The sequence below is a fragment of the Spea bombifrons genome, chromosome 2 (genome assembly GCF_027358695.1).
Source record: "Spea bombifrons isolate aSpeBom1 chromosome 2, aSpeBom1.2.pri, whole genome shotgun sequence".
Taxonomy (NCBI): domain Eukaryota; kingdom Metazoa; phylum Chordata; class Amphibia; order Anura; family Pelobatidae; genus Spea; species Spea bombifrons.
In genome coordinates this window covers 88,615,198-88,642,453 of record NC_071088.1, presented here as the reverse complement: position 1 = coordinate 88,642,453, position 27,256 = coordinate 88,615,198, and the positions used below count along the sequence as shown (strand labels likewise).

Here is a 27,256-nt window from a genome sequence, read left to right as displayed (position 1 = left end):
CAGAAAAACCCACGATATCATAAAGTCAGATGCTTTTCATCTGCCTAGAATATAAACTAACCTTGTTATGTCAAACAGAACATCACATTTCTCCTTAGCAGATTTGCAAGCTTCCTCTACTTGTACATACTTTATCAATGTTTGATATTATGCTGTGCAAATAAAAATGAAAAAAGTATCTCCAGTCCTGGATATTACATGAAATCAAAGAGTTATGGATACCCCCACCCCCTGACAACTGCACTACAGTTTCCCTTCAAACTACCAAGAGCATGGGGGCAAAATTGGAGCCGACTGAAGCAGATGCAAAAGTGAGGAGCTCCTGCTTCGGTCACAATAAATAATCAGCTTAGTTGCAGAAGCAGTTTGGGGAGGAAAGACCCCAACGCATAAGGTGAAATGTTGGATTAAGGTAAAGTAGACTTTTAAAGGTACATCAGGTAGCCCTCCTAGAGATGTAATTTGGAGGGTTTAAACAAATAAAAGCAAAGAAAATATCTTGCGTACTGTGAGGAAGCTGGAGCATTACTGTATGAGGGAAGTGAAATTAAAATCTACTACTTATCTAGAATTACTGTATTTGCTCGATTATAAGACGAGGGTTTTTTCAGAGCAAATACCCTCCCTTCACAATCATGGGTCACATTATGCACGTTACATGACCCTGTGGTAGTAAGGTAAAAAACGGGTCATGTAACGTGCGTAATGTGATGATTGTGAAGGGAGGAGCCACAGTAAGAATGCTGTCATGCCTTGCTATTCTCTGGTAGTGTAGCAGTAACAACGGGTTATTCAATGCTGAAATCAATCATTGCACTCACATGGAGTACTGTGCAATTGTTTTATTACCTATTAGTCATTAGAGTGACATACTACACCATTTGGTTCTTGGTTCTCTCTTTTAGTTTCTATCTGAAATTGCAAGAGACACAAAGACCAGGCTTGAAAATCACGTTTCCATTGTGAGTGCAATGATTGATTTCAGCATTGAATAACCCATTGTTACTGTCTACACTATTTTTGTTGTTTCTTCTTTTTTGTCTTATATGAGCTCCCCCTAGTGGATTTGTTTTGGTACTGTTCAGCATTTGGAGAGTGCTGTTGGGTGGCAGCTGTAAGAACAGAAGGAGGAAGTATACTCATATACCGCATTTGCTCGATTATAAGTCGAGGTTTTTTCAGAGCAAATGCTCTGATAAATACCCCTCGTCTTATAATCGGGGTCGTCTTATAATCAGACCTCAAATAGGTCTGACTATGAGACTAAGATCCAGATTCCCTTGCAATGCTGCTACACCCTGCCCCGGCTATATGATCGGGGAGTCAGAAGCACCGGTAAGTTGGGGGGGGCGAGGGAGTGTTAAATGGGGGGGCATAAGACATTTCTGTAGGCAGAGTGCTCTATGAAATGCCTTTTACCCCCCTTAATGCCACTCTGCCTCCAGAAATGCCTTTTTAACCCTCTACACGCCACTCTGCCCCATAATATGCCTTTTAACCCTCTAAATGCATGGCATATAGGGGTATAAGGCATTTCTGGAGGCAGAGTGGCACATAGAGGGTCAAAAGGCATACCATGGGGCACAGTGGCATATAGAGGGGTAAAAGGCATATCATGGGGCACAGTGGCATTTAGAGGGTTAAAAGGCATATCATGGGGCACAGTGGCATATAGGGGGTATAAGTCATTTCTGGGGCAGATGTGCATAACTGGGGGGGGGGGCAGGTTGGAAAATAGAAGGAAATAAAACCAAAATATTTTTCTCAATCATAGCTTTTATTAAAAAAAACATGAATTAACATTTACTGGTAAAACTTTTTTCCTATAGGGTCGTCTTATATTCAGGCTTTTTCTTTTTTTCCTAAATTAATATTCAGATTTGGGGGGTCGCCTTATAATCGAGCAAATATGGTATATATTGATTTTGCACTTTGAATTGTTCACCTTTATAATTGTATTTTATTTTTATTTTTGGGTTTAACTGGGATTCTCTAACACATATTATATATATCTAACACATATATTTACATATTCTTTACTTTATTCTCTGGTAGTGGCTGACCTGCCCCTTCATGTCATATTGCTACATTCTTCTGATTACTAGATCTGTGATTGGTTTTACTGGATTTTTAAATATTATCCAACATTTTCCCAACGAAAATGCTTCTTTATCTCAAAGGCAATCAGATTTCAATTGAATTAACATTACCTATTTCAAAGTTATAATGCATAACCCTAAGTGTTTGCTCAAAAGGCATTCCGCACCTTTAAATACTAGATAACAACTTGCTTGCTTAATCCCAGATCCTTTTCCAAAGATGATTTCCCCAATAAGCAGCCATTACGTTGATAATTAGCATACTTGTTTTTTCCTACAAATGCATAATCATACATGTTCTATGTGAAAGCACACCTGACATTTAACTGCTTAGTCTCCTATTTAGTGTAAAACTATCAACAGGTAGATTACACCTTTTTATAGGTAAGGTGTTCTATTCTTATTAACTTTGTAGCCCATAATTTTTTCCACTTTTTAAGGAAAGCAGCCCAGATGTGCTCTATATATTTAAGGTGGGATTTTACCATTGACTTATACAGAGACAAAACTATATTATGTCTCAAAATATCTTTTTATACATGACAATATCTTAGTCCCTTGCAGCAGCTGACTGACATTGAACACCATTGCTAAATTTATTGTCAACAATTATTCCCAGTTTCTTTTCATTTTTGATGATTTCCCAAGCAAAACCCCACATAAGGTATAATTTACATATTTATTTCTGTTCCCAAAATGCATAACTTTGCATTGGTCAACATTAAATCTTGTCTGCCACTTGGTTGTCCAGTTCACAAATTTGACCAAATGTCCTTGCCGGTAAGTCAGGTCTTCTTATTTTTTCAGCTGGAGAATTTTTCTATTACTCTTTGAACACTATCTCTTTTTTTCAATACAAGTGCAAAAATATTGCCCAAGCCTTCCTTTTAACGTTTCATGCAAGGATATCAGATCTGACACAATCTGTCCTTCATATAATCCTGTTGACTCTTACTAAAAATGTTAGTGGACATTCCTTAATATTATACCTTTACAACTTTTTGAATAATTTCTCTACCACAGATGTCAGGCTCACATGTCTGTAATAAACCGGTGAATAATGGTACAATTTCTTCTTTAGGCCTCTTTATTGTCACCATTCCCCTTTCAAGTGTGAACATTATTCAATAAAAAGATAGGAAAAATAGATAGATAGATAGATAGATAGATAGATAGATAGATAGATAGATAGATAGATGATAGATTAGATAGATAGATGATAGATTAGATATCTTAGATAGATAGATAGATAGATTAGATAGATAGATAGATAGATGATAGATAGATAGATAGATAGATAGATAGATAGATAGATAGATAGATAGATAGATAGATAGATTAACCCTCAGTTTCTTTACCTTTTTTTTATTGATTTTTGCTTTGTCATCCTATATGGTAATGCATGGCTTCCCGATCCTTGTAATTACTAAGAATGGAACACACAGCTGTGCCATTTTTGATGAATTGTTGTACAGTGCACTTTGAGATATAACAAGCTCAGAAAGGTACAGAACATTCAGTTTTCAAATGAAATTAGGCAATACATACATTCACTTTAATGGATATAAGATAATTTTAGCATCTTGTAATCATATACTCAATTAGCAAAAACGTAATTCATAAAAATCCTAACTACTAAACTGATAAAATAAGTTATACATTAAATGACACATTGTTACAGTTTTTATTCAAATTCCAATGTTAAAATTTAAGAATACCATAATAACATTTAAAAAATGACAGCATGAAACAGACGTTTTTGATGACCTGATAAACACTCTAGAAGAGGTGTCTACCATCGATGTATAAAGTTTAGAAGCAGTAAGGTAAGAAGTTCAGTGAAAACTTAAATAGATCTTAAGTAATCTAGGCTGTTTTACGTGGATCCTATTTCTCCTATGACGAAAACAAATTGCAAAAGTTCTGGAAAATTTGTTAGGATCTCTCCATTTGTTGCCATATATAGCCGTTTTGGCTCCATTACAAGCTGTTTATGTGCTTGTTGATGAGGTAAAGTGGGAATGAACTGTGTGTTGGAGGGTACATATCAATGACTGATAGGCATACCTGGGAACTTTTGGCTCCGGCTACCCGGAGTGTACGACAAACACTCCTATTTAAAGTGAAACAGACAGGGAGTGGGCCATGTCAAGAAGCTTCCAAGACCCGGAGGATTCGGCTGTTAACCAGAGAAGCAGCACTTCTCCCAGAGTTCTCTGGGTCAAACCTGGATAGTTCACAGGTATGCTGATTAATAGTTAAGTGCAGAAAATGTACTGTTGTGGGATGGATTGAAGAAGATGTAGTGGCTACTGTAGTGTATTACAGGGACTGCAGCAGGCATTTTTCCCCTTTTCCTGGGAAAAGTTGTTTAAGAAAGCTGCCCATTTATGCTACCAGCCTTAATTTGTGGACAAGATCATTTTTTAGCATTTTTTTTATTTTCTCAAAGATTATTCTTCATTGAAAAATAAATATTGATGAAAAACAGATACTATAATATATATATATATAATACTCTAATATATAATACTTGGGAAATTCAGTCCTGCTCCATTGGACTGCATGTGCCTATGTTCGGCTAGTGTCTGCCTTTGCTCTACTACTACTACTGCACCTCTTTGACCGTCCGTACTCTAGGGGAACCTTTTTAAAAAAAACAATTCTATAATATAAGGAGAGTCCAGAAGGTGTCAGGGACCTCCCCTTTGGGAATGCCCTCGGAATGAAAAAAGCCCCACGAGCTTCATCAGAACCGAACAGCCAGGAAATGAAATTGGTTGAGGTAAAATTCAACGAAATTAAAATCTTGCCCAAATTGATTTTGCTTGCCATGCACAAGTCTACTATATATCAATAAAAAAGGCACATAATATCATATTTAATCATTGACCTAGACATTTACTGTATGTCTGAAAATCCAAGTGAATTAATAACCACATTTTTTAGTCTACCCTTGGAATCCTAACCAGTAAAATCATCAGATCTTGGACTTTGGCAATGATTATTTTCATTCTAAAACCATGCAAATTAATGAAGATAGTTAAAAAATTAGGAAACAAAAAGGCAGCCATCCAATGATCTTATTTAGACATTATAATGGGAGTCCAAATACTGAGAAGCTACAGAAGACCTGAAGACAATGAAGTGGAGAAGGCTGACAAAGGAAGCAGGGAGTCATTGCTCTGATTATGGGGAATTTAGGTCACCAATGGAAGCTATTTTCCTCTTATGTGTGTGTTTTACTTGCTAACTGATATGTAACCAATTGACATTACAAAGACATCAGGCGGTATTTGCACCACAAAGTAAATAACCACTACCAAGTGTAAAAAAAAAAAATAATCCACCTTCGATTTTAGTAAACAATAAATACAGATATTCTCCTAACACACAGCAGCTCACTCTTCAGTAGTCCTCCAAAACTCATTAGCGTTCAAACCCAAAACAAGAGGCGCTCATACATAAAAGGAAACAAATATAAGTATATAGGGTAAATCCATGGCATGGTAAAGTACAAAAAGACTATAGACAATGACAATGTCCAAAAGACAATGTATGGTAAAAACTCACTAAATTCAATAGCACGTGCAATTAAATGTGGAAAAGGTACTTCCCCATGTAAGGTGCTCTAAGTGCTCTGGGTGCACTTAAGTGCTCTGGGTGCACTGCAAGTAGTAGTATCTACAAAGATGGATTATCAAAAGCCCCAAAACACAAAAGTGTACCACCAATTCTTGGTAGAATGTGGTTTCTTGCCAAATTAGTAGTTTACGGTTCCTTCTCATTTGTTCAGTATATTCACTATTCACAGCATAGTGAATAGGATATAAAACCTTTGGCTAGTGCCTGCAAACAGTACAGGCCACATCACCATCTGTTTTATCACGGAATGCAATCACTCAGCTAAATTTAGCAATAGATCAGAAAAGCGCAGTCAGAGGAGATCCATTGAAAGAAAAACTCTCATTATCAATCAGCAGGAACGATGGGTCATACTGCAGTGGTACTAGCGTCATGTATAGCAGATTCATTAAAAGTAATGGAAGAGTAGACGTAGATGTGTCCCAGGGTCCACTGCAGTTATTTTAAGTCTTTGATGCCCCTCCCTTTCATTCATAGCGTCCTTCACCCAGTATAACATATTTTTGTCCCCTCCCCTCTTATTACCCTTTTCTAACTATTATTCATTCCTCCCTGTATCCGTATAATGCTTCCTGACGTCCAAGATCTCAGCTATGACGAACAACTAACCGGCTTTAAAAGTAATACCATACTTAATGAAATAAGGACCTTCGCCAATGCATCCCTGAGTGTCAAACGCAGAATATATTAACTTCTTAAAAAGGAAATACTGATAATGAAAAGCAAAAGACTTCTTGATTTCATCTAGAGGCTACATCTAAGCTTTGGAGGAGAAGTGTTTTGTGCTAAATTAGCCTATCATAGGATCCACAGGTAAGAAAACTGTAATGATTGAAAGTATGACTGATGAATTGGTATTGTATGTAATTCTTCTCTGTACCATTAATGCAAGGGCAAATAAAAGAGGGTCCCTTGATTAGAAAGACACTTATTCCCAACCTACCATTGACCCCACCCATCCCATTTCTTCCTAGTCACTTGATGTAGTTAGTAGCATCTACCCCAAAGAGACACATCAGAGGAACAATGCACCCAATCAGCATTCCACAACATATTGGTTTTATAAAGAATGTACATCTGTGCACACTACTTCTGTATTATTAGAAAACATAATTGTATTAAAGCTTCTTGACAGATATTCCCTCCCTACTTAATTCTATTGTGCCTGGTCCCTATTGTAAATGGGAAGCAAGCTGTCTGATTCTCCCTGTTCCTGGATTGGAGAGCTGAGACTCTGTAGGAGACTGTCTGTACAGAAGGGTGTGTACAGATTACAGGCAGACTAGGAGAGAACCTCTGAATGTGGTTTGGTGTGGATGCTGCACAGTCAGGTGGATGATGCTGCTTCCCAGAACCTTCTAAGCTATTGCTACACACAAGGCAATGTGAGTAATAAATAGTTAAATACAATCTATACTGATACAATAACTTAAGATGTAGCTAAAGCATTTTTAAACTCAGCTGGGAGTTTTTACAGTGCAAAGTTTCCTGCTCACAGTAATTACTAAAACGCTTGTAGTGTTAAGGAGCAGGTGTTAATTACTGTATTAGTGGAAGGTTATATCTTCGGGGGTACCTTAACCTTTTCAGTGCCAGAAGGGTGTGTGTATGTGATGATTTGTTGACTTCTCCAGCAAGACTTAGCAATCGAAGGGTCACTTTTTCTTAAAATATTGTTATCGATCTTGATGTAAAGTGGTCGTGACTACAGTCCCCGGACACAGTGTAACCAGATCGCAGATTAAGGATGAGGAGTTGGTCCAGTTCTGATCAGGGTGGGCTACAAAAGGTCCAGAAAGCTGAGATGTTACCTGCTGTGCTCACAATAAGAAGATACATCTAGTAGCCCATCAGTCCGACTTTACTGATGCACAGTGGAAGACGATCTTCAGCAATCAAATATTTACAGGTGGCTGACTTGTTGATCTAAGTGTTTCTCTTGTCTTATTTTACTGTAAACCCCTCCCAACCACCTCTGAATTCCTCTACCTGTCGGTTACATTGTATGTTCCAAATAGAAAGAACTCATGCTGGATACATTTGAAGATAGAGGGGATGGATGGTCCACCCTTTCATACATACACATAATACATATTGTTACTTCTTCCCAGTTTAGTTCATGAAATTACTATAGACGGGTGCTTGTGAAGATGGCGTTCCACTTGGAGGGGCTGATCGCTATTATCCTGTTCTATCTGGCAATTCTTTTCGTGGGTATCTGGGCTGCTTGGAGAACCAAAAACTCGCGTTACGATGGAGACCCCCGCGAAGGAATTATCGTGGGTGGAAGAGACATAGGGCTGCTCGTGGGTGCATTTACAATGACTGGTGAGTGCAAGCATCAAAGACAAAGAGACCCTTCCCCAATCATTTAAAGTTCGAAGGAAAATAGATCCACCGGTAAAATAAACACCACCCGGGCACTTCTGATGAGTTCAGCGCATCTATGTGTCAGTGGGGATTTCTGCAAAAATGTCAGAAAGTCTGTGTTACAAAATGTCACATCCATTCCAAAGAAAATATCAGCATCACAAGATGTATCATATATGTAAAAATATTTTTTGTAATTCCATCATAAATTATAATAAAATAAATGGCTTTTTACAAATAATTTAGTTTAATTGTTGCAAAGAATATATAGGCAACAGAAAAAGCTGATTAGAAAGATTTGATGTGATGTAGCCAGTGGAATATTTTAAATGTTATAATGTTTTTACACATGTTTTGTCTGTTCGATTTTAGCTGTTTTCTTTTTTTGCCTGTCTTTAAACACTGAAGTGAAGTTTTGTTGCTGTGTGCTGTTAATCATTAGATGAATAGCTTCTTTATCCCTTTACTAGTCAAGAATCCAGACTATCTATCTATCTACCTGGTGTGTAGAAGACACAAGTTTATAAATTAGTTATGGTTATCTATTACCTTTATTTTTTTTTACTATTTTACCATAACACATCTTTTGTATTTTTTTTATTGTAATTATTAGCTTATTTATGATATATATATATATATATATATAAATATATATATATATATATATATATATATATATTTCAGTAGGGTGTTCTTTTTTGAAAGTAAGATTTGCCAAATTCAAGAAATACACTGAGGTTGTCATTTTGAAGAGCTTTAACCATTTGAGGACAAATGGTGTGTCCTAGTTAGAAACTGCTTTAATGTAATTACTTTTCTACAATATTTTATTGTAAAAAGACAAACATCATGAATTCCCTATCCTCTAGATTATTAAATACAAAATCCATCAGAAATGTAGTCTATCCCCATAAACCCCAAAACATTGAGCAACCGGAGAAATGTCTTATTGTAGTGGAAGCTAACCTAAGTAATGTCATCTTAGTAAATCTGCTATTAACTGAAATAGATATCTTCACACAAGCTTATTGTGATATTCACATTTTTACCACTGTCACTGAAACTTGACATTAGTAATGAACTTGCTGTTGTTAATGTTCTTTGTAACAGGATTTAACTGGTATCCTTTCCTATTTGATTTTGCAGCAACATGGGTTGGTGGCGGATATATCAATGGGACAGCAGAAGCTGTGTATGTTTCAGATCATGGCCTGGCTTGGGCCCAGGCACCAATTGGCTATGCTCTTAGTCTTATTGTAGGTAAGTAAGAATTCAATTACGAGCATCGGTATTTTGTCTTCGTCAAAACTAACAATGGCTGAACTCAAATCAATTAGGAGTGGAAGAATACAACCGCATGGGAGATGGCAAGGCTAATGTACGGCTAATTTAATCACTCCAGTCTCAGCTACTCATCTAACCTTCTAGGAAGTGTGCTGGTTTATCTCGACCCTGATAGGTCATTTAGAAAATTACAGTAAAGGGGCTTATTAGGATGTAATTGTAAAGAAATTAAAATTCATATTTAAAAAGATTTATGATAAAAAAAAAGTAACTAAGATCATTTATTTGTAATTTTATTAACAAATGAACTTGCCCAGATACAATATATTGCTATGCGGGATTGGCAGGGATTTATCTAATGTGGATTGTCAAAGGTTTATTAGAAATAACAGGACAATGTTGAAAATATGTTTAATAAAAACAAAGGTTTGTACTTATTGAAATTAAATGTTGACCTTGTGTGTCACCCAGTTGTATGAAATAAAAATAAGAGCCATATCCATTGTAGAAATAACAGTGTTTTGGTATGTTTTTCTTGGAGTAAGAGGACAGCCAATGTTATCACTCTGTTCTAGGTTGTTATTGGAACCTTATTATTAAAGGTTCAAAGTTCCATATTTCATGTTTCATTTTGTACCAGTATTACTGGGTTTTTTCCATGGGCTATTCCTAGATGGATATTAATTTCAGGAGGCACTCATTTTTCATGCAAAAGGGGGAGAATTAACATTTTGCATTTCAAGGAAAAGTAAATTATATTACCCCCTAGGTGTATGAAGCATGAGGAGATTAAAAATATCTCAGAAATTGCATGGATTTCTTTGTAGCATATATATATATATATATATATATATATATATATATATATATATATATATATATATGTGTGTGTATATATATATATATATATATATATATATATATGTGTGTGTGTATATATATATATATATATAGTATTTGCTCGATTATAAGACGAGGTTTTTTCCAGAGCAAATGCTCTGAAAAATACCCCTCGTCTTATAATCGGGGTCGTCTTCTAATCAGACCCCAAAAAAATGCTGGCGCCATGCTGCTTACCGGTCGCGAGCAGCGTCTCTTCTGTTAGAAGCAGGGCAGGAAGCTTGCAGCGTCCTCACAGAACTCTATCTCCCCCCTCCCTCCTCTGAGGGCGGGGCCAGAGAAGTTGCTACAGCCGGTCCCCTGCAGAAGTCTGCGAGTGGGAGATCTGCAGTTCAGGTGAGGGGGTGGGGGAGGGTTTTTGAGTATGTGTGAAGTGTGTGTGATTAAGGGAATGAATGAGTATTTAAATGTTTGTGAATGAGTGTGAGTGTGTGTGTGATAGCATGGATGTGTAAGGGGGGTGGGGGTTGTAGCATGGCATATGGAGGCTGTAATCCCACTGCTATCATCCCCAGGTTCCAGCATGTACTGGCTGCCTTGGCTTGATAGGAGTGTGATTGCTGTTAGCAGTTTGATATATATATATATATCAAACTGCTAACAGCAATCACACTCCTATCAAGCCAAGGCAGCCAGTACATGCTGGGTTAAAAGGCATATCATGGGGCTGAGTGGCATATAGGGGGTTAAAATGCATTTCTGGACCTCCAGAAATGCATTTTAACCCCCTATATGCCACTCAGCCCCATGATATGCCTATATACCTCCAGAAATGCTTTATACCCCCCTATATGCCACTCAGCCCCATGATATGCCTTTTAACCCCCTATATGCCAGAGTGGCATACAGGGGTATAAGGCATATCATGGGGCAGAGTGGCAAATAGGGGGGTATAAAGCATTTCTGGGGGCAGAGTGGCATAACTGGGGGGGGCAGGTTGGCAAATAAAAGGAAATTTAAAAAATATATTTTTCTCAATCATAGCTTTTATTAAACATGAAAATAATTTAGATTAGTTAATATTTACTGGTAAAACTTTTTCCCTATAGGGTAGTCTTATATTCAGGCTTTTTGTTTTTTTCCTAAATTAATATTTTGATTTTGGGGGGTCGTCTTATAATCGGGGTCGTCTTATAATCGAGCAAATACGGTATATATATATATGTGTATATATATATATATATATATATGTGTATATATATATATATATATATACCGTATATATGTGTGTATATATATGTATATATATGTATATATATATATGTGTGTGTATATATATATATATAATAAGATATGACATATATAATAAGAAAGGGTGGCACACTCTAAATAGGTGTTTTGCAAAATGCATTCTATTAACCACTCTAATCATGATCTGATTATGCTACAATAAAATACATTATTTAATATCGGCATTTATTTTGGGTGTGGTAAAATTATCATTCTCAGCATAAGCAATCCTTTGAAATTGGAAGACAAGCTCAATTTAAATTTTAGGCAAAGAACATTTAGTTGGGCCTTATTAGCACATAGAATTCAGATTTAGTGCAAACTATGATAAATAAGCCCACAGAAGCAATATGTCAATATGATTTTGAGGGTCAATCTTACTATGTGAATATGCTAGACATTTCACGGTAAGTGTGTATTTTTCATTAATATGAACTCCCAAACATCACTGGCTCATGATAATTAGAGTCCTGGAGAGAGAATGCAGCAGTCAGCATGATACACAAGAGCTTGCCATTCCTCAGTTTAAAGAGTACATTTACATAAATAATGCCTGTTCTGACTGTCCATACCAGATTTTAGCACTTAGTGGCATCATTTTTGGATCCATTCTCTAACAGATATGATCTGTTCCATATCGAACCCTTTATTATTTGGCAATGTTTCAACCCCGTTCATTCAGCACTATTAAAACTAGTCAAAAATTAGGGGAATTAGGATATATTAGAAACTACGTTCCACAGACTGATATCCAGTATACCAAATTAGTGGAAAAATAAAGGAAATTTAGACAGGGATATGTGAACTAGGGAAATCCATGGCTACTGTACCAATGCAAACAGTTTTGGGCTCTGCATATAACTTGACATTACAGTGGGAATTAAGATTTTGAGGGCACAGTTAGAAGCCTTATTTTGATACATAGGGTTGTTGGAATTGTAATCTGACTTGCAACGTATACACGATTATTTATGATAGACACTGTTTTGTTATTTCCTGTTTGTAAACTAGTGTTTATACTTTTTTTAAAAGGTGGTTTATTTTTTGCCAAGCCCATGAGGTCCAAAGGCTACATAACCATGCTGGATCCGTTCCAGCAGATCTATGGAAAACGTATGGGAGGATTGTTATTTATACCTGCTCTTATGGGGGAGATGTTTTGGGCAGCTGCAATACTCTCTGCTTTAGGTAAGACTTTGTAATATATCATTCCGGTTAACATCTTAAGTGTCAAACTGTAGACTTATCCATTTATGCTCACCCCACATACTCAGTGTTCTTTTTTTTTAATAAACCATAATGCCTTGTGTTTGTCGCTTCAATGAAAAAAAGCTCAAAGGAAACTCCAATAAGCCTATTTAAATTATGTGGTATAAATCTAATATTATGGTATTTCCTGGATGACTGCATAAACGCTAAATCACCAAGTACATTTTGCTAACATCCCACTTCTGCTCTCCAAAAACAATATTTGAATGCATATTACTTTGTTTACGCTTAATGTCTTTGTCCAAGGGGGGAGATTCATTAAAGAATTTCTGTGATGTAAAACCTCTTGGTATAATATAAATATCAGCATGAAATTATATTGAAGAAATACAAAGTAATAGCAGAAAAAATTTGGTCAACTACATGGGCCAAATTGTTGTTATCTTCCATCACATTATATGTTAGTACAGAGAACATTTGGCCTAAGAATAGTGCAAACAGGAAAGTTTTTGTTCCACATATCCATACAAAAAGAAATCTTTCCAGATTAAAGGAGGTGAGTGTGCAGCCGTGTATATTACTATACAAGAGACGCATTCTATCGAACACAACTTCTACTATGCAAATAGCTTGTGGGGGCAAATGCATAGAGAGGATCCTTAGGAATATCCTTTTACATTTGGATGAAGAAAGTACAAGGTGACACTCAGCTTTTATATGCAATCAAGTGAAAATGATAGCAGCTGTACATCAGCATTATTACAAATGACTAACCACACAAAAATGTGTGGTTAGTAATATGGTAGCAATATAATAATTTAAGTTGGAAAACAATGCATCAAGTTCATGTAATGTAAGCTGGCACAAGTGGAGCAGACTCCTGGCACAAGTGGTGGAGGTTAATAGAGAAGGCACAAACCCCAGTTGTGTGTCAAAAAGGTAGATCTCCCTAGGAGATCCCAAATTTGAATCTCAGCAGTGCCTGCAAATGTTTAACAAACATGTAGGGTGCTGGGTTGTATAGCTAGAGACATTGGTATCTATTCACTAAGAGTGGACAGGAGAGTAATCAAGAGACAAATAGTTTCAACTCCTTGGCCACAATACTATATGGAGATCAAACCCCAGCAAGCTTCTGCTATAGGAAGAGTTTGGGTTTGCTTCACCCATAAAATGACACATTACACAGGAACACCCTGACCAATCTAGTTGGAGAAATGTACCAGTGTTGGTTTTTCCCAATGAATAGTCAAGCAAGACAGCTGAAACTGAAATTCCCCCTTCAATACGTACATATTTTCTTGCATTTCTCCCCCTTTGAAATATAGTTCCCTCCTGTACTTCGTTAAATCCCTTAATATCCCTTAAATATTTACAGTATCCCACACTACACCCATTACATTCACTTCCTCAAACTATAGATATTGAGATCCCTGAGTCTTTGCATACAGTTTTAATCCTGCAAACCATTCACCATTTTAGTAGCCATTATCTGAACTCTCCACTCTCAACATAACCAACTCCTTCTTTCTGGTTCTAATGGCTTTATTCACTTGAGGGAGAGTTGATAGAAAATTATGTAGGAGAGTTGTGGTTCCAGCCTCTTGTTTTACTATTCATTATGATGGACAAACAATAGCAAGTTTCCCCCAGCAATAAGGACTGAGCTGTCCTGTGAAACTTATTCCATTTAATGGGTTGAGAAGACCAATAAAAAAGCAATGGTTAAACTGGCCTAATGATGTTTCTGTCCTCTTAAAATATTGCAGCATATCCTTATATTTTTATAAATGGCAATATCTTAATGGCCATTGTACCAGATTATTGTCTACAATGTATAAAGATTATTCTAACACAAAACCCCATTAAGGTATAATGTCTACTTTTATTTTTTCAGGAATTCAAATGCCGCTTGGCTGCCCAGTTCCATATTTTGGTGAAATTCCATTGCAGAGAATAATGTCCTACCTTATCTAAGATATGGCTTTTAATGCCAAGTGCAATATCATTACGTAGAAGTAGATGTAAGACAGAACCCTGGGGTACTCCTCTTACAACACTTTCCATTAATCACAAAGCTAGTTTTCATTCTAAATGCAAGCAATATTGCTAAACACATTGCTTTCAATTTGTACAGTAACCTTTTATATGGAGCTGTATCAAATGCTTTAGCAAAATCTAAACAAATCACATCCCTCTCTTTATAGAATACCATTAAGTTAGTCTGACATGATCTGTCATTCATAAAACTGTGTTAATCCCTACTAACGGTATTGTTGTGCAGAATCTATTCCTTAATATTAACCCTTACCAAGAATTCACATCATTTCCACAAGTATCACAGGTCTGTAATTACTCTTGCAAGATTTGATCCCTCTTTTTAATATATGTGTACCGCTGCTGTTTTACACTGATCTTTTGGCACTTTGCCAGACAAGAGGGCAGGCTCAGAATGGTCATAGGTCATTTTGGTCACTGCCACTCATGCAACAGATCCAGTCATTTAGCACATAGCCATACTCTGCAAGTGTATCCATATACATGTGATTTTATCGGCCTCTGCCTTTAAGGTGCCAGTGCCTATTTTAACCGCCAGTCCAGCACTATAAGAGAGAATCCTTGAAGCTCAAAATAACTCATGTCTAAAGGTTGGCTAATACGTACCTGGGAATGTACACCAACGTTCTTTAGTAGTTTTACCACTTTGTCCTGTGTTACCCATTTGAAATTTTTGTTAGCATCTTAATTTTATAAATGATGCTCTTTGTAGCATGTGCCCATAATTAATGTACTGCCCCCTTACCATTTAGATCACAAACCTAAATTGTATTATTACTCTTACCGTAAATAAAAGTGACATTTTCATCAAACTTATTAATGAATTAATAAGGCAATGTTCCCATCAAAATAATTTGAATTTACAGTTCGACATAAATCATTTGATCCACAGAAAAGAACTGTTGTTCAGCCATATTTATCTCTGGTTCATCTAGGTCTTTGTAAGTAATAACGAACAATTTATTACCTGAATAATATCATCAAGACTTAAAGGGCTTTCTGGCGCAGTATGATAAATTGTGAATGCTCAGTTACACTTTGATATTCAAGGAAACCTTTTCAAATTAGCTGATTTCATGGTTTTCCAACAAATATAAATTACATGACAACATCAAATTGGTTATGTATTTTAATCAGTTCAAAGGGGTGTAGGACAATTACAAATATGAAACATTTGCATGGGTTCTACAATGCCAGATTTCTCAGTAGTTAATAGTTATATATTACTTTTGGATCTGTCCAATTCGAGCAAGAAATGGCAAATTCATCTATGAATATACACAGCTGTTTTTTTGCGAAATAAAAGGCACTAAAAACATAAAATATAAGAGAAGGACTACTTAAAAAGTGACAGATTCACTTTAATGAGTTCCATAAAAGATGGTTAATAGATTACTTCTACCACATACCTGCCACCTTAAGTTTAGTCAGCCTGGAAAGAACAGAGTTTAACAGGTGACTGTCAGAGGTCGAAATATTTCGTAAAATAGTTCAGCAGTTTTTAAGATTTTTTTTTAATAAATCATTGTCTCTAGTACTAAGAATATTATTTCTAGCATGTGCCACAATTTAATGTTCTTTTTGTATTTTGCAATAGTTATACTATGTTGCATTAAGCAAAGAAAGAGTGTGTGGGGGGGTTGTCCACGAATGAAAGAAAAATTATATAATATTGATCTTTTTTAAATTATGGAAAGATTGCTGGGGAATGAGTTTAAATATATTAATACATTGTTTGCTGTTTTAATTTTATGCTCAATTAGTTTAAAAAAAAAAAAAAAAAACTATTTTCAGGCTACTTGCACAGCCTGCATTGAATAAAATTACACCCCAAGAGAAATTTTATATAATTATACATTGATTATTAAAATTCTAAATACTGATGATTACTTTGTTAATAGCAGCTTTCTATGATTTGTTTCCTAGCATGCATCATCAATTAAAAAAATGCTAATCAGGTTTGTTCACAGTTACTCTTGTATGGAAGCCACTTTGATTTGATTCAAGTGAGTTTGCCTCAGGTAGCCTGGATTGTTTCTCCTGTGTCAGGCCAGACTTCATTTGTTCTAACATAATTTGCTCTAATTTCCAACTGCGTTCTGATTAGATGTGAACCAACGTGTTCATGCGGAATGTCAATATGTAGGGACTTGACACATTGTGGATTTTGATATAGTTCTGTTTTGAAAAACATGTTTTTTTAAACCTAGACTTTGACGGCAGACTACACTCCCAAAAGCCATTTAGCCCATATAGTCTGCCTTAGGCACCAACATTTCCCATAGTGGACATTTACTGGGGTCTATGGTGGAAAATTTAACAACGTTCTATTGGCCTTCACAAACCTGCCACGGACACTGGTGTCCTTGTACAGACGCTTTGCCTATCGTTGGTCTGCCTACTTTTTCTTTCGCTTTATGATTTGGCCTTGCCTCATGTTTAGAATAGCCTACTTCTGTTTGAAGGCCATTACACATATCAATCAACTTTTTAGTGAAAGAAGGCATGCTCCATCACTGACCTGGGATCAATCATAGGCAGCAGCACTGAAACCACAGAATATTTACTATTAGCTGATCAGAGAAACTAAATACCTGTATTTACACATATGTTGGCATGTCGGAATGTCTGGCTGGGTGGTATTGTTTACCGCAGGCAGTATCATCATGAGTCAGGGTGCTTATCTAGTAGATTAGAGTAAGATAACACATTTAGAGCACAAAGAAATGGCTAATATGCAGCTAGCAGAAAAAATTATATTATGCAAAATCTAGAACTATTTTATAAAAGTAAACAGCACAATATTTTGAAAACCTTTTTAATCTGATTCTAGTAATACCATAGAAGCAAATGGATGATGTCTTACCTAGCAGCTCATGTGTGTATGAAAGTAAATGCATTGGCGTTCTTCACAATAGTAGATTTTTTATTACCTGCAGGAAGCACTTCTACAGTTATTTAATGTAAAGAGCAAAGGTTTGTGTGGCTCTAAAGGACAGAGTGGAATAATACCAAATCCCAAGAGCATCCCATTGGTTTCTACCCGACTGAGCCTATCCATGATCCATCTCTGCTCCTTGTAGGGTTATTCTGTTAACCATTATCAGTCCACAATATAAAATCCTCAACAAAATGCATCAGCTATCTTAAAATGAAGCAAAGAAGAGGTATCCATGCTATTAGAGGACTGTCGGGGATACCGTTTTCTTATTCCTTAAAAACAAATATGAAAATCAATGAACTGGTTATATTAGTAGACAATCATCTATTAGGCGAACCTAGTGACATTTCCTTTATCTCAACTCATGCATGTATGCTACCACTTCTAGTTTACTTTGGTCACTACTAGCTATGTTCCATTCACTTGAAGGGGTGTACCTGGAGCATTTGTCACCCGGGGCAGATCCTGTTTGTGGCCTGTGCCACCTCTGCCCCTTTAGCAGCCTATGTCTGCTACCTCTGCCCCTGAAACAGCTTGGCTGTGCTTCCGTTGCACCTTTAGCAGTCTGCCTGTGCCACCTCTGCCCCTTTAGCAGCCTATGTGTGCTACCTCTGCCCCTGAAACAGCCTGGCTGTGCTACCGCTGCACCTTTAGCAGCCTGCCTGTGCCACCTCTACCCCCGAAACAGTCTACCTGTGCCACCTCTGCCCCTGGAACAGCCTGCCTGTGCCACCTCTGCCCCTGAAGCAGCCTGTCTGTGCCAACTCTGCCCCTAAACACTTTCATTCACCCATTCATTCAAAATGCAAAGGAGGTTGACTTTTGGCCAGCAAGGCATGTCCCCTATTTACAGTTGAGCAATAGGAAGCAGCCCCTTTTAATTCCTTGTTCTAGCCATTCATTTCATAACTCATAAAAAATGTTGTTGAGAGCAATTAATGCTTTGGTATCTCCCCATTTTTTCCAGCCACTCTGAATTTTTCATTAAATAATCAAATGGGATTTGTTGCCTATGAATCACCCACATAGACACACCAAAAGTGTAAAAGTATGTAAATGATCATAGCACCATGAGACATAAGTTTGCATTATTTGTTGGAATCCTCCATCCATTATTTCTGTCATATGAAGTGTGTACTGTGTGTGCCTGCCAATTATGGCTAATTAACCAGGCAGCTTGTCTCTCTGTGAAATCCTGTTTAAACATTTATTCAATAAACCCCTGGACTCGAACCTTACTATCCGTTTGTTTAAAATCCAGAGAGTTAAATAGTTGAAAAACCATCCATCACAAGTATTTTATTTACCACTATTTTCTTTTTTTCCCTCAGAAATGGGATATTTTATGTTTTTTGTATTTCTACTACATATTGAAGGGAGGGTAAATCTAGTCAAAATAAAATCCTATAGTAAATGTTGACAAAAAATAATAAAGTAATTGTATGGAATCTACCATCAGTGTTTTACTATAACATGTATTATTTAATTAATTTATTATTATTATTATTTAACATTTATTATTTAATTATGCCTAATCTACCTCTCTCTCTTTGCTCTACGCTTTAAAACATTTCAGATTATCACAAATGATGATTCATACATATATTTATGCTAAATTAAAAATGACATATTAGGTCTAGTGTGCTGAGAGAGTTGCTACAGTATCGTGCAGCCATGTCTTAAACTGCATAAGATTTTGTGACAGTAAATTATAAAGCAACTACTAATTCTAGTGCTAGGTGCTTATGCGCAATTGGGTAAGACAATTCATATGAGCACCAGAAGCATGTTACAAATTCATACTTGGGCTCATAGGAGTATGCCATTTTGGTTTTCACTGTAGCCTTGTAGGAAATGGAGGAACATTTGTATGAAATTACCTTACTATGACTTTGGTGCAAATATAAATATAGAAAAATATAAACAAAAAATATAATATTAATAACTTAAGTGATAGATTTCACACTCAATGATTTGTCTTGCAATTGTTTCCTAGGAGCCACCATAAGTGTGATCATTGATATTGACATCAATATTTCAGTGGTAGTGTCTGCTTTGATTGCCACTTTTTATACACTTGTTGGAGGACTTTATTCTGTAGCCTACACTGATGTTGTTCAACTATTCTGCATCTTCCTTGGATTGGTGAGTTTTAAGTTTCTGCTAAAATGTAACTGCATAATCATGAAGCGTTTGTAAATTATCAGAAGTTTGTCTCATTGGCTGCCACAGGAGGGTTTTTTTTTCTCTCTTGAGGGATATTTATTAAACTTGTGCATGGCAAGCAAAATCTATTTGGACAAAATTAACGATTTGCTGCGTTTGTTTTTGGATAATTTTTTTTTTATTTGGAAAAAAATACAGGGGAAGTTTGGAGAGGTCCCTGACACCCTCTGGACTTGCCTTTCACTTACAGCAGCACCATCTCAAGGTTTAGAAAGAGAACCAGAATCGATTTTGCACTGCAGGACCACCACTAGCAACAGCAGCACTGCATAAAAAGATACACGCATTCAACAGCATGCTATGGGACTGAATCCCTCCAAAAAGGCCATTTTGATCAATTGATCCTTTAGAGAAAGGGCACTGGGTAGATGCTAGTAGATACACATATCCAGCCCCACAGTACAGGACACCGAATCTCCCCCCAAAATTAGAAAAATATTCAAAGTTAAACTTTTTCCCTATGGTGTAGTCTTATATTCAGGCTTTTTCTTTTATTCCTAAATTAATATTCAGATTTTGGGGGGTCATCTTATAATCAGGGTCATCTTATAATCAAGCAAATAACAACTACTTCTGGAATAGATATTATATTTTATTTATATGACTTCTGTGCAACTCCACAACTTTTTATTGGACCCATCAATAATGGAGGTTTTTCCATTAATTTTCATTGGGGACCCTCCCCGTTGTCACATATTTGTTCGAACACATGTAATTGGCAAATTGCGTTAAAAAATAAAGTTTGTAGGAATCCGAATGCACAAGTCTAATATTTATGAATATTAGAATTCTGTTGTTTGTTTCTACTAACACACTTGATATGACCTGTGTTTAATTGGAATAATAGTATTAAGTGCTATAAACGAAACGCAACAAATCAATAGGACATATAGTTTTGGAGATGATGCCTATATAAATTCAATGGAAATTACTAGGAATGTACGGATTATTTGCTTCTAATGTAATTCAAAATATTCTTAGGCATTTTGCCGTGTCTCTTTAGAAGTGCTACATCACAAGAGTCCGACCCCAGTTGCAGTTCTTTAACATAAAAAACCTAGAATGTGAGACATTACTATACAGATCATAAATCAGGGGGTTTCTAGCAGGGGTAACTAACCGGCAAAATAATTCCTATGTAAAATTGCAAAAATGTGTATTTGTTTTTCCTGTTGTTTAGAAAAATAGCAGCCAGATATTTTTCTGAGATTGGTTATTTGTGCCTCCCAGTCGTGTTAATTACACTGTGTAAGCGCCATGTGGTGGTGATTAGAATCACTCCTCTATTGGATTTCTGGGCTTCCAATTATTACAGTCAGCCAAATGTGTGATTACATTTATTGCATCACAGCTGTCTATACATAAAACAAGACCACTTGTTTTATGCATTCTAGAAAATAAGATGAAAAAAACAATGGAATGACAAATATGGAATGTATCAATATATGATATATAATATACATTTATATTAGGATTATCTATCCAATCCTATATATAAACGAGCATGCACAGTTCCAGAGTTTTGACAGAATTAAAGAAAAAATCAACCATGAGAGCAAATTTGCCAACCCGCTTGATGAGCACAATGTAGCTACAAGATCGCATATGCTACCTCCAGTATACATGGATGAACCACTGCAGAACATAACAGACATAAAATTGAATCATTATTAAGAAAAAATATCTGTTATTATTTCTTACCAAAGCTCCCAGTCCTCTTGACTTCACAGATTACTGGAAAGGGTTATGAAAAATAACACCATTAAGAAATAGTTTATAGTTCTTTACCATTCAGAAATATGTTTGATATATGTTTGTATATTATTAATAAATGTTAAGCATATTAGTAATAAAAGTTTAGCAATTGAAACGCCTATAAAAGCTTCATATTAATATGAATTACATAAAAGCAGAACATTTAAATGAAATACTAATAACATAATTGATAGATGTTTTTGCTTTTTAGTGTTTAATTCCACAGATATAAACTGTATAACACTTAAACCAGACATATTAATGTACAATGCTTGCTATAACAAAATTATTTGCTATTTAGTTTTGCAACGTATACTATTACTACAAAACGTTTCAGTACTTTATACACTATAACACTGATATGTTAACTTAATTAAGGGAATAATGGTATGGACATACCAAATTATTATTGAGACATTTGATCTTAAGGAGCCACGATAAATGTGATCTTTAATATTGACATCAATTTTTCAATGGGCCCAAAATGGCAGTCCTCATAAAAATAAGTGAGCCGTGTTTCTAAGTCAAATGCTAAAGGTTTCCTTGTGAAACAAACACAGTTTGTGTCACTGATTAACAAAAAAGTCTGGCATGAGGGTCATAATTTCTTACACATGTTAGCCCCCTATCTTTTTATTTTATGTATATTTCCTGAAATGTGTATACTAGCAATACATGTTAAATTAGAATGCTTTGTTGATAAATCTTTAAACTGTTTCTGATACCATTTCCTTATATGTGTGTTGCAAAATTACATTTGTCTTACAGTGGATCAGTGTTCCATTTGCTATGAGACATGTCGCTGTCACAGACATAGTGGTAACAGCCACTGAATACGTCTACCAGGAGCCATGGTTAGGCGTTATAAAGACTGATGATGTGTGGTCTTGGATTGACAGTTTCTTGTTACTGGTAAGCAATGCTTCAGACCTGTATTTATGTCCCTTCATGCAAAAGTCCAAATGTTGGAGTCTCTGACGTGTATTCTGATTTTCTTTTTTTTACTTCCTCACAAATTCCCAGGTTTATTTAGTAAACACATGTTGAGCTGTAACAAAACAGCGACTGATTGAGTTGCCTGGACCAATGGGATTCTTGTAGTTATATATATGAATATATATATATAGGAGTACAAAATACTCCTTAGGTTGGTACCTTTGTCCAGGAATCTCTATTCACATACAGTCTTCCAGGTTGTTTGTTCCAGCCAGGCCCAGCAAAACAAATCAGAATCCTTGCTCTACTGAGCACTAACTATACAGGATTCTATAACCTAACTGCCGTTGGACAGCTTATCCATTTCCCAACAAGAGAAATACCCAACATCTCCCTGGGTTTAGTATTTTGACTACTTAGGATGGCCACCCTGCAGAATGTATGAGGGTATGTTCCCTCCATTATCATCCCATACATTCTGTCACAATATACACACACATACACATATACAGCACACTATATGGACAAAAGTATTGGGACATCTGACCATTACATCTACAGGGACATCGCATTTTAAATACAAACAGGTTAATATGAAGTTGGTCCCCAACTCCAAAGATTTTGGAGTGTTTCTGTGGAAATGTTTTCCCATTCATTCGTTCCAGTTCATCCCAAAGGTGTTCAATGAGGTTGAGGCCAGGGCTCAGTGAGGGTCAGTCAAATTCTTCTACACCAAACTCATCCACCCATGTCTCTATGGACCTTGCTTTGTGTACTGGGGCACAGTCATGCTGGAATAGAAAAAGGTCTTCCACAAATTGTTCCTACAAAGTTGAAAGCATTGTCCAAAATGTCTTGGTATGCTGAATAATTAAGAATTTTCCTTACTGGGCCTAGTTAAATAATTAAGAGGTGTGTCCCAATACTTTTGTCCATATAGTGGTGCTATATATATATATATATATATATATATATATATATATACACCAACCATTTTGGGATAAAAGAAAATAGGAAAATCAGGGTAGGAAAGAGGGACAGGGTATTTAGAGTCAAAAGCCATGGGTCATATGGTATTTGATACACCAATTTCAAAATATTTTGTTCTTATGATATCTGTTCGGTTTATATTTGTAGATGCTGGGAGGTATTCCATGGCAGGCTTACTTTCAGAGAGTCCTTTCTGCTTCCTCTGCTACATATGCCCAAGTACTCTCCTTGCTGGCTGCCTTTGGATGTTTACTAATGGCTGTGCCCTCAATACTCATTGGAGCTATAGGAGCTTCCACAGGTAAGTGGTCACAGATGGAAATCAGTACAAGATATGTTAAAATTTTTTATATATTATAACCTAGTCATTGTGGTGTTCATACAACATGTAATATCCTAATGATATCTACTTCCCTCAGACTTTAGTATGATTATTTAAGAAAGGTAAATACTAACTAGAGCTGGCCAAAACGTTCAAATCCAGAGAAAGCTCACATTGTCTCCTGCTTCCACAGTATCTCCCACAGGAGCATTGACAAGCTCAAGAGGGTAGAAAACACCACTTTCTGTGCACCACCATCATATTTCAGGAAACATTGTTGGCATGGGGCATATATTTCACCACGGAAATAATTGTTACTAACATTTTGTTACATTTTTTCTCCAGATTGGAACCAGACAGCATATGGCTTACCTGACCCACAGACCAGAAATGAAACAGATATGATTCTACCAATTGTACTCCAGTACCTTTGCCCTGCCTACATTTCCTTTTTTGGTCTCGGTGCTGTGTCTGCCGCAGTGATGTCATCAGCAGATTCATCCATCTTATCAGCAAGCTCCATGTTTGCCAGGAATATCTATCAACTTTCTTTTAGGCAGAACGTAAGTGTTATTTTAATGAGATTATTTAATGGGTTTGATGTCCAGGTCACAGACTGAGTTCAGGACAACCAGTAAAATCAATACTGTAGTGAGGAGAGGCAACGTCTAGTCAGAATCCATGTAAAAAATGGATTTCATTGTTGAGAAAATCTAACCCATTCGGCACTCATGTGGGTTAACTAATAATTCTGTAATTTAGTAATTATTCTTTTCTTATCCTCCAACAGATCTCACTTTGAGTATGCAATATAGTATCACATTTATTTTGTAAACAAAATTACCCATTTTCAAAGATAAATAATTAGTAATATTCAAACATGTTTTTTATAAACGTTCTGGGAAATATATGCTCACACTGAGATTTTTTCAGTGCTGTCACTTCAGCGACCAGCTTAATGTGTTGAGTAGTATGAGATCATACAGTAAATATGACTGGAATCATAAATTCATTGTTGTTTTCGAATGGAGACTAAATGCGATTATCTATTACAGGCATCCGAGATGGAAATTGTCTGGGTTATGAGGGTCACAGTGTTTGTATTTGGTGCAGCGGCTACAGCTATGGCTTTACTGGCAAAGTCTGTGTATGGACTCTGGTACCTCAGCTCTGACCTTGTCTACATCATAATTTTCCCCCAGCTGCTCTGTGTCTTGTTTATTAAAGGAACTAACACGTATGGCTCCATCGTGGGATATGTGTTTGGACTCTTTCTCAGAATCAGTGGAGGAGAGCCATATCTCTACCTCCAGGCCTTAATCTGCTACCCTGGCTGTTACACTGATAAGTATAACATTTACCAGCAAAGGTTCCCATTTAAAACTCTCTCAATGTTGGCCTCCTTTGTTGCAAACATAAGTGTGTCTTACTTAGTCAAGTACTTGTTTGAGACAGGGAGAATATCACCCAAGTTTGATTTCCTGAATGCTGTGATAGCCAAGCACAGTGAAGAAAACATGGACAAGACAACTCTAGTGAAGAGTGACAATATCATTTTATCTGAGTTAGCTCCTGTTAAGCCAAGACACAGTGTAACTCTTCCTACCACATTTATCAATAAGGAGGCAATCAGTGACTTGGACTCCAGCCCTGAGTCTCCAGATATAGAAGACAGGAAGTAAAATAGCCATCACAACATCGCTGCTCTTGTATTAAAACAAACTCTAAATACTGGCATAAGGGTAAGCTGCATTTTTGTCACAATACACATCTTTACAGTGCCAATGCCATTGCACTACTCCAAACAGGAAAATTAGGACCCATTCCAGTGTCAAATGCAGTTACTGCACATTGCTATTCCAAAATAATTTACATTTATATATTAAATGTGTGTGTCTTATTATCTTGTGTGGTTGGTTCTCATACAAGATATGTATGTGCTAAACAACTGGGCAATAAGTGAAACCCATAACCCCTTCTTCAGATTATAAGGCTGTGTTATACGGGCATATGTAGCAATCTTCAGTGATTTAATCTTCATGAAAATATTCCTTTTCAAAAACTTATTGCTTATAAATGTTTCCATGTGATGGTTCAATGGGAAGTATTTATCAATTTTTATGCAAATCTCATTTTATTCTATCTGCTTTGATAACTTAGGATCAAGGTGTGCTGTTCTCATCATAAAGCTAATTATATCTATGTATTGCTATAATATTGCCAGATAAAGAGTAAGATTAAGTCAACAACGTATTTTTTTAATTTCTACTGAAGCCAGTATACTACTATAAGTCACAGACCAAAATCTTTATCCAACTCAGCTTAAGTTTGCATTAACCACACTGACTATAAGAACTTAAAGTGTTGAAAATGCAAACTATATTGGTCAACTTCATATGCCTTTAAACCCATGACCAACGATTGTTACATTTTCAAGAAAACATCTTCAGTTTTCTGGGAAATAGACTAGTAGTCTTTTCTAGGTTTCTGCAGTGTATTCGCTATGTTGTTTAAGGGCCAACTCGACCCTCCTCATAGTCTAATACATTGTGTAGAGTCCCCACTGAAACCTGGTATTTCCAAATCTGTCTGCACCGTATGAATAAAACATAATGATTACACGTAACGAAAATGTATTGTATGCCATCAATTTCAAATCAATCCCTGCAGAAACTTTAGAGAGAGAAAAATTGTTGTATTAGAAAATGCTAAGGGATGGAGGGGAACGGTCCTTTAGCCCATGCTTTGCAAGTGTATTCTCAACCTTTTGTTTGTGTGGTTTCCAAATGTTTGTGTCTCCAATGTTCCATTTCTCTCTCCGCAATATGTGTTCTATCGCTCAGTGCCCAACCTATTCACCCCGCTATTTGATGTCTCGCCAGTCTGGGTTCTGCCTCCCTCATTCCTTATGTTCGTCCTTATACGTTTTGTGTTCCCTTGCAACTCTTTACCCTTTATAACCTTCTGTTTTGTTTTTATGTTTATAGTCTTTACCATGATCAAATGTCATGGTTTACCTATTCCACGTGAATCACTCTACAGTCTTGATTTGCTTTTTTGGAATAAAATAATGTTGAATATGTTGGGAAAGGTGGTTCACCATGGGTCCTGAGTTCCATTCCATTCTATCAGATTACATAGGCCATAGAAAGGAAGCATGACTATTAGATAACACAATTGTTAAAAAAAGAACCAAGCTAGGCTAGATTTGATGCTATTGATATATTTATAAATTGAATAGCAATCCTTTCATATACTGCAATGGAAAAGATGAGAAACATTTTGAATCTG

At 36.3% G+C, this 27,256-nt stretch overlaps 1 protein-coding gene across 1 annotated transcript; it reads left to right on the top strand.

The window, feature by feature from the left end:
• The first annotated feature begins 6,404 nt into the window (after positions 1 to 6,404).
• On the top strand, positions 6,405 to 25,770 carry SLC5A7 (solute carrier family 5 member 7). The gene is made up of 9 exons (XM_053455087.1): positions 6,405 to 6,557; positions 7,856 to 8,072; positions 9,261 to 9,374; positions 12,561 to 12,716; positions 19,733 to 19,881; positions 22,486 to 22,629; positions 23,791 to 23,944; positions 24,311 to 24,528; positions 25,021 to 25,770. Exons 2-9 carry the CDS (start codon positions 7,895 to 7,897, stop codon positions 25,645 to 25,647), a joined length of 1,740 nt encoding a protein of 579 aa, XP_053311062.1. The 5' UTR covers positions 6,405 to 6,557; positions 7,856 to 7,894; the 3' UTR covers positions 25,648 to 25,770.
• Positions 25,771 to 27,256: the final 1,486 nt, after the last annotated feature.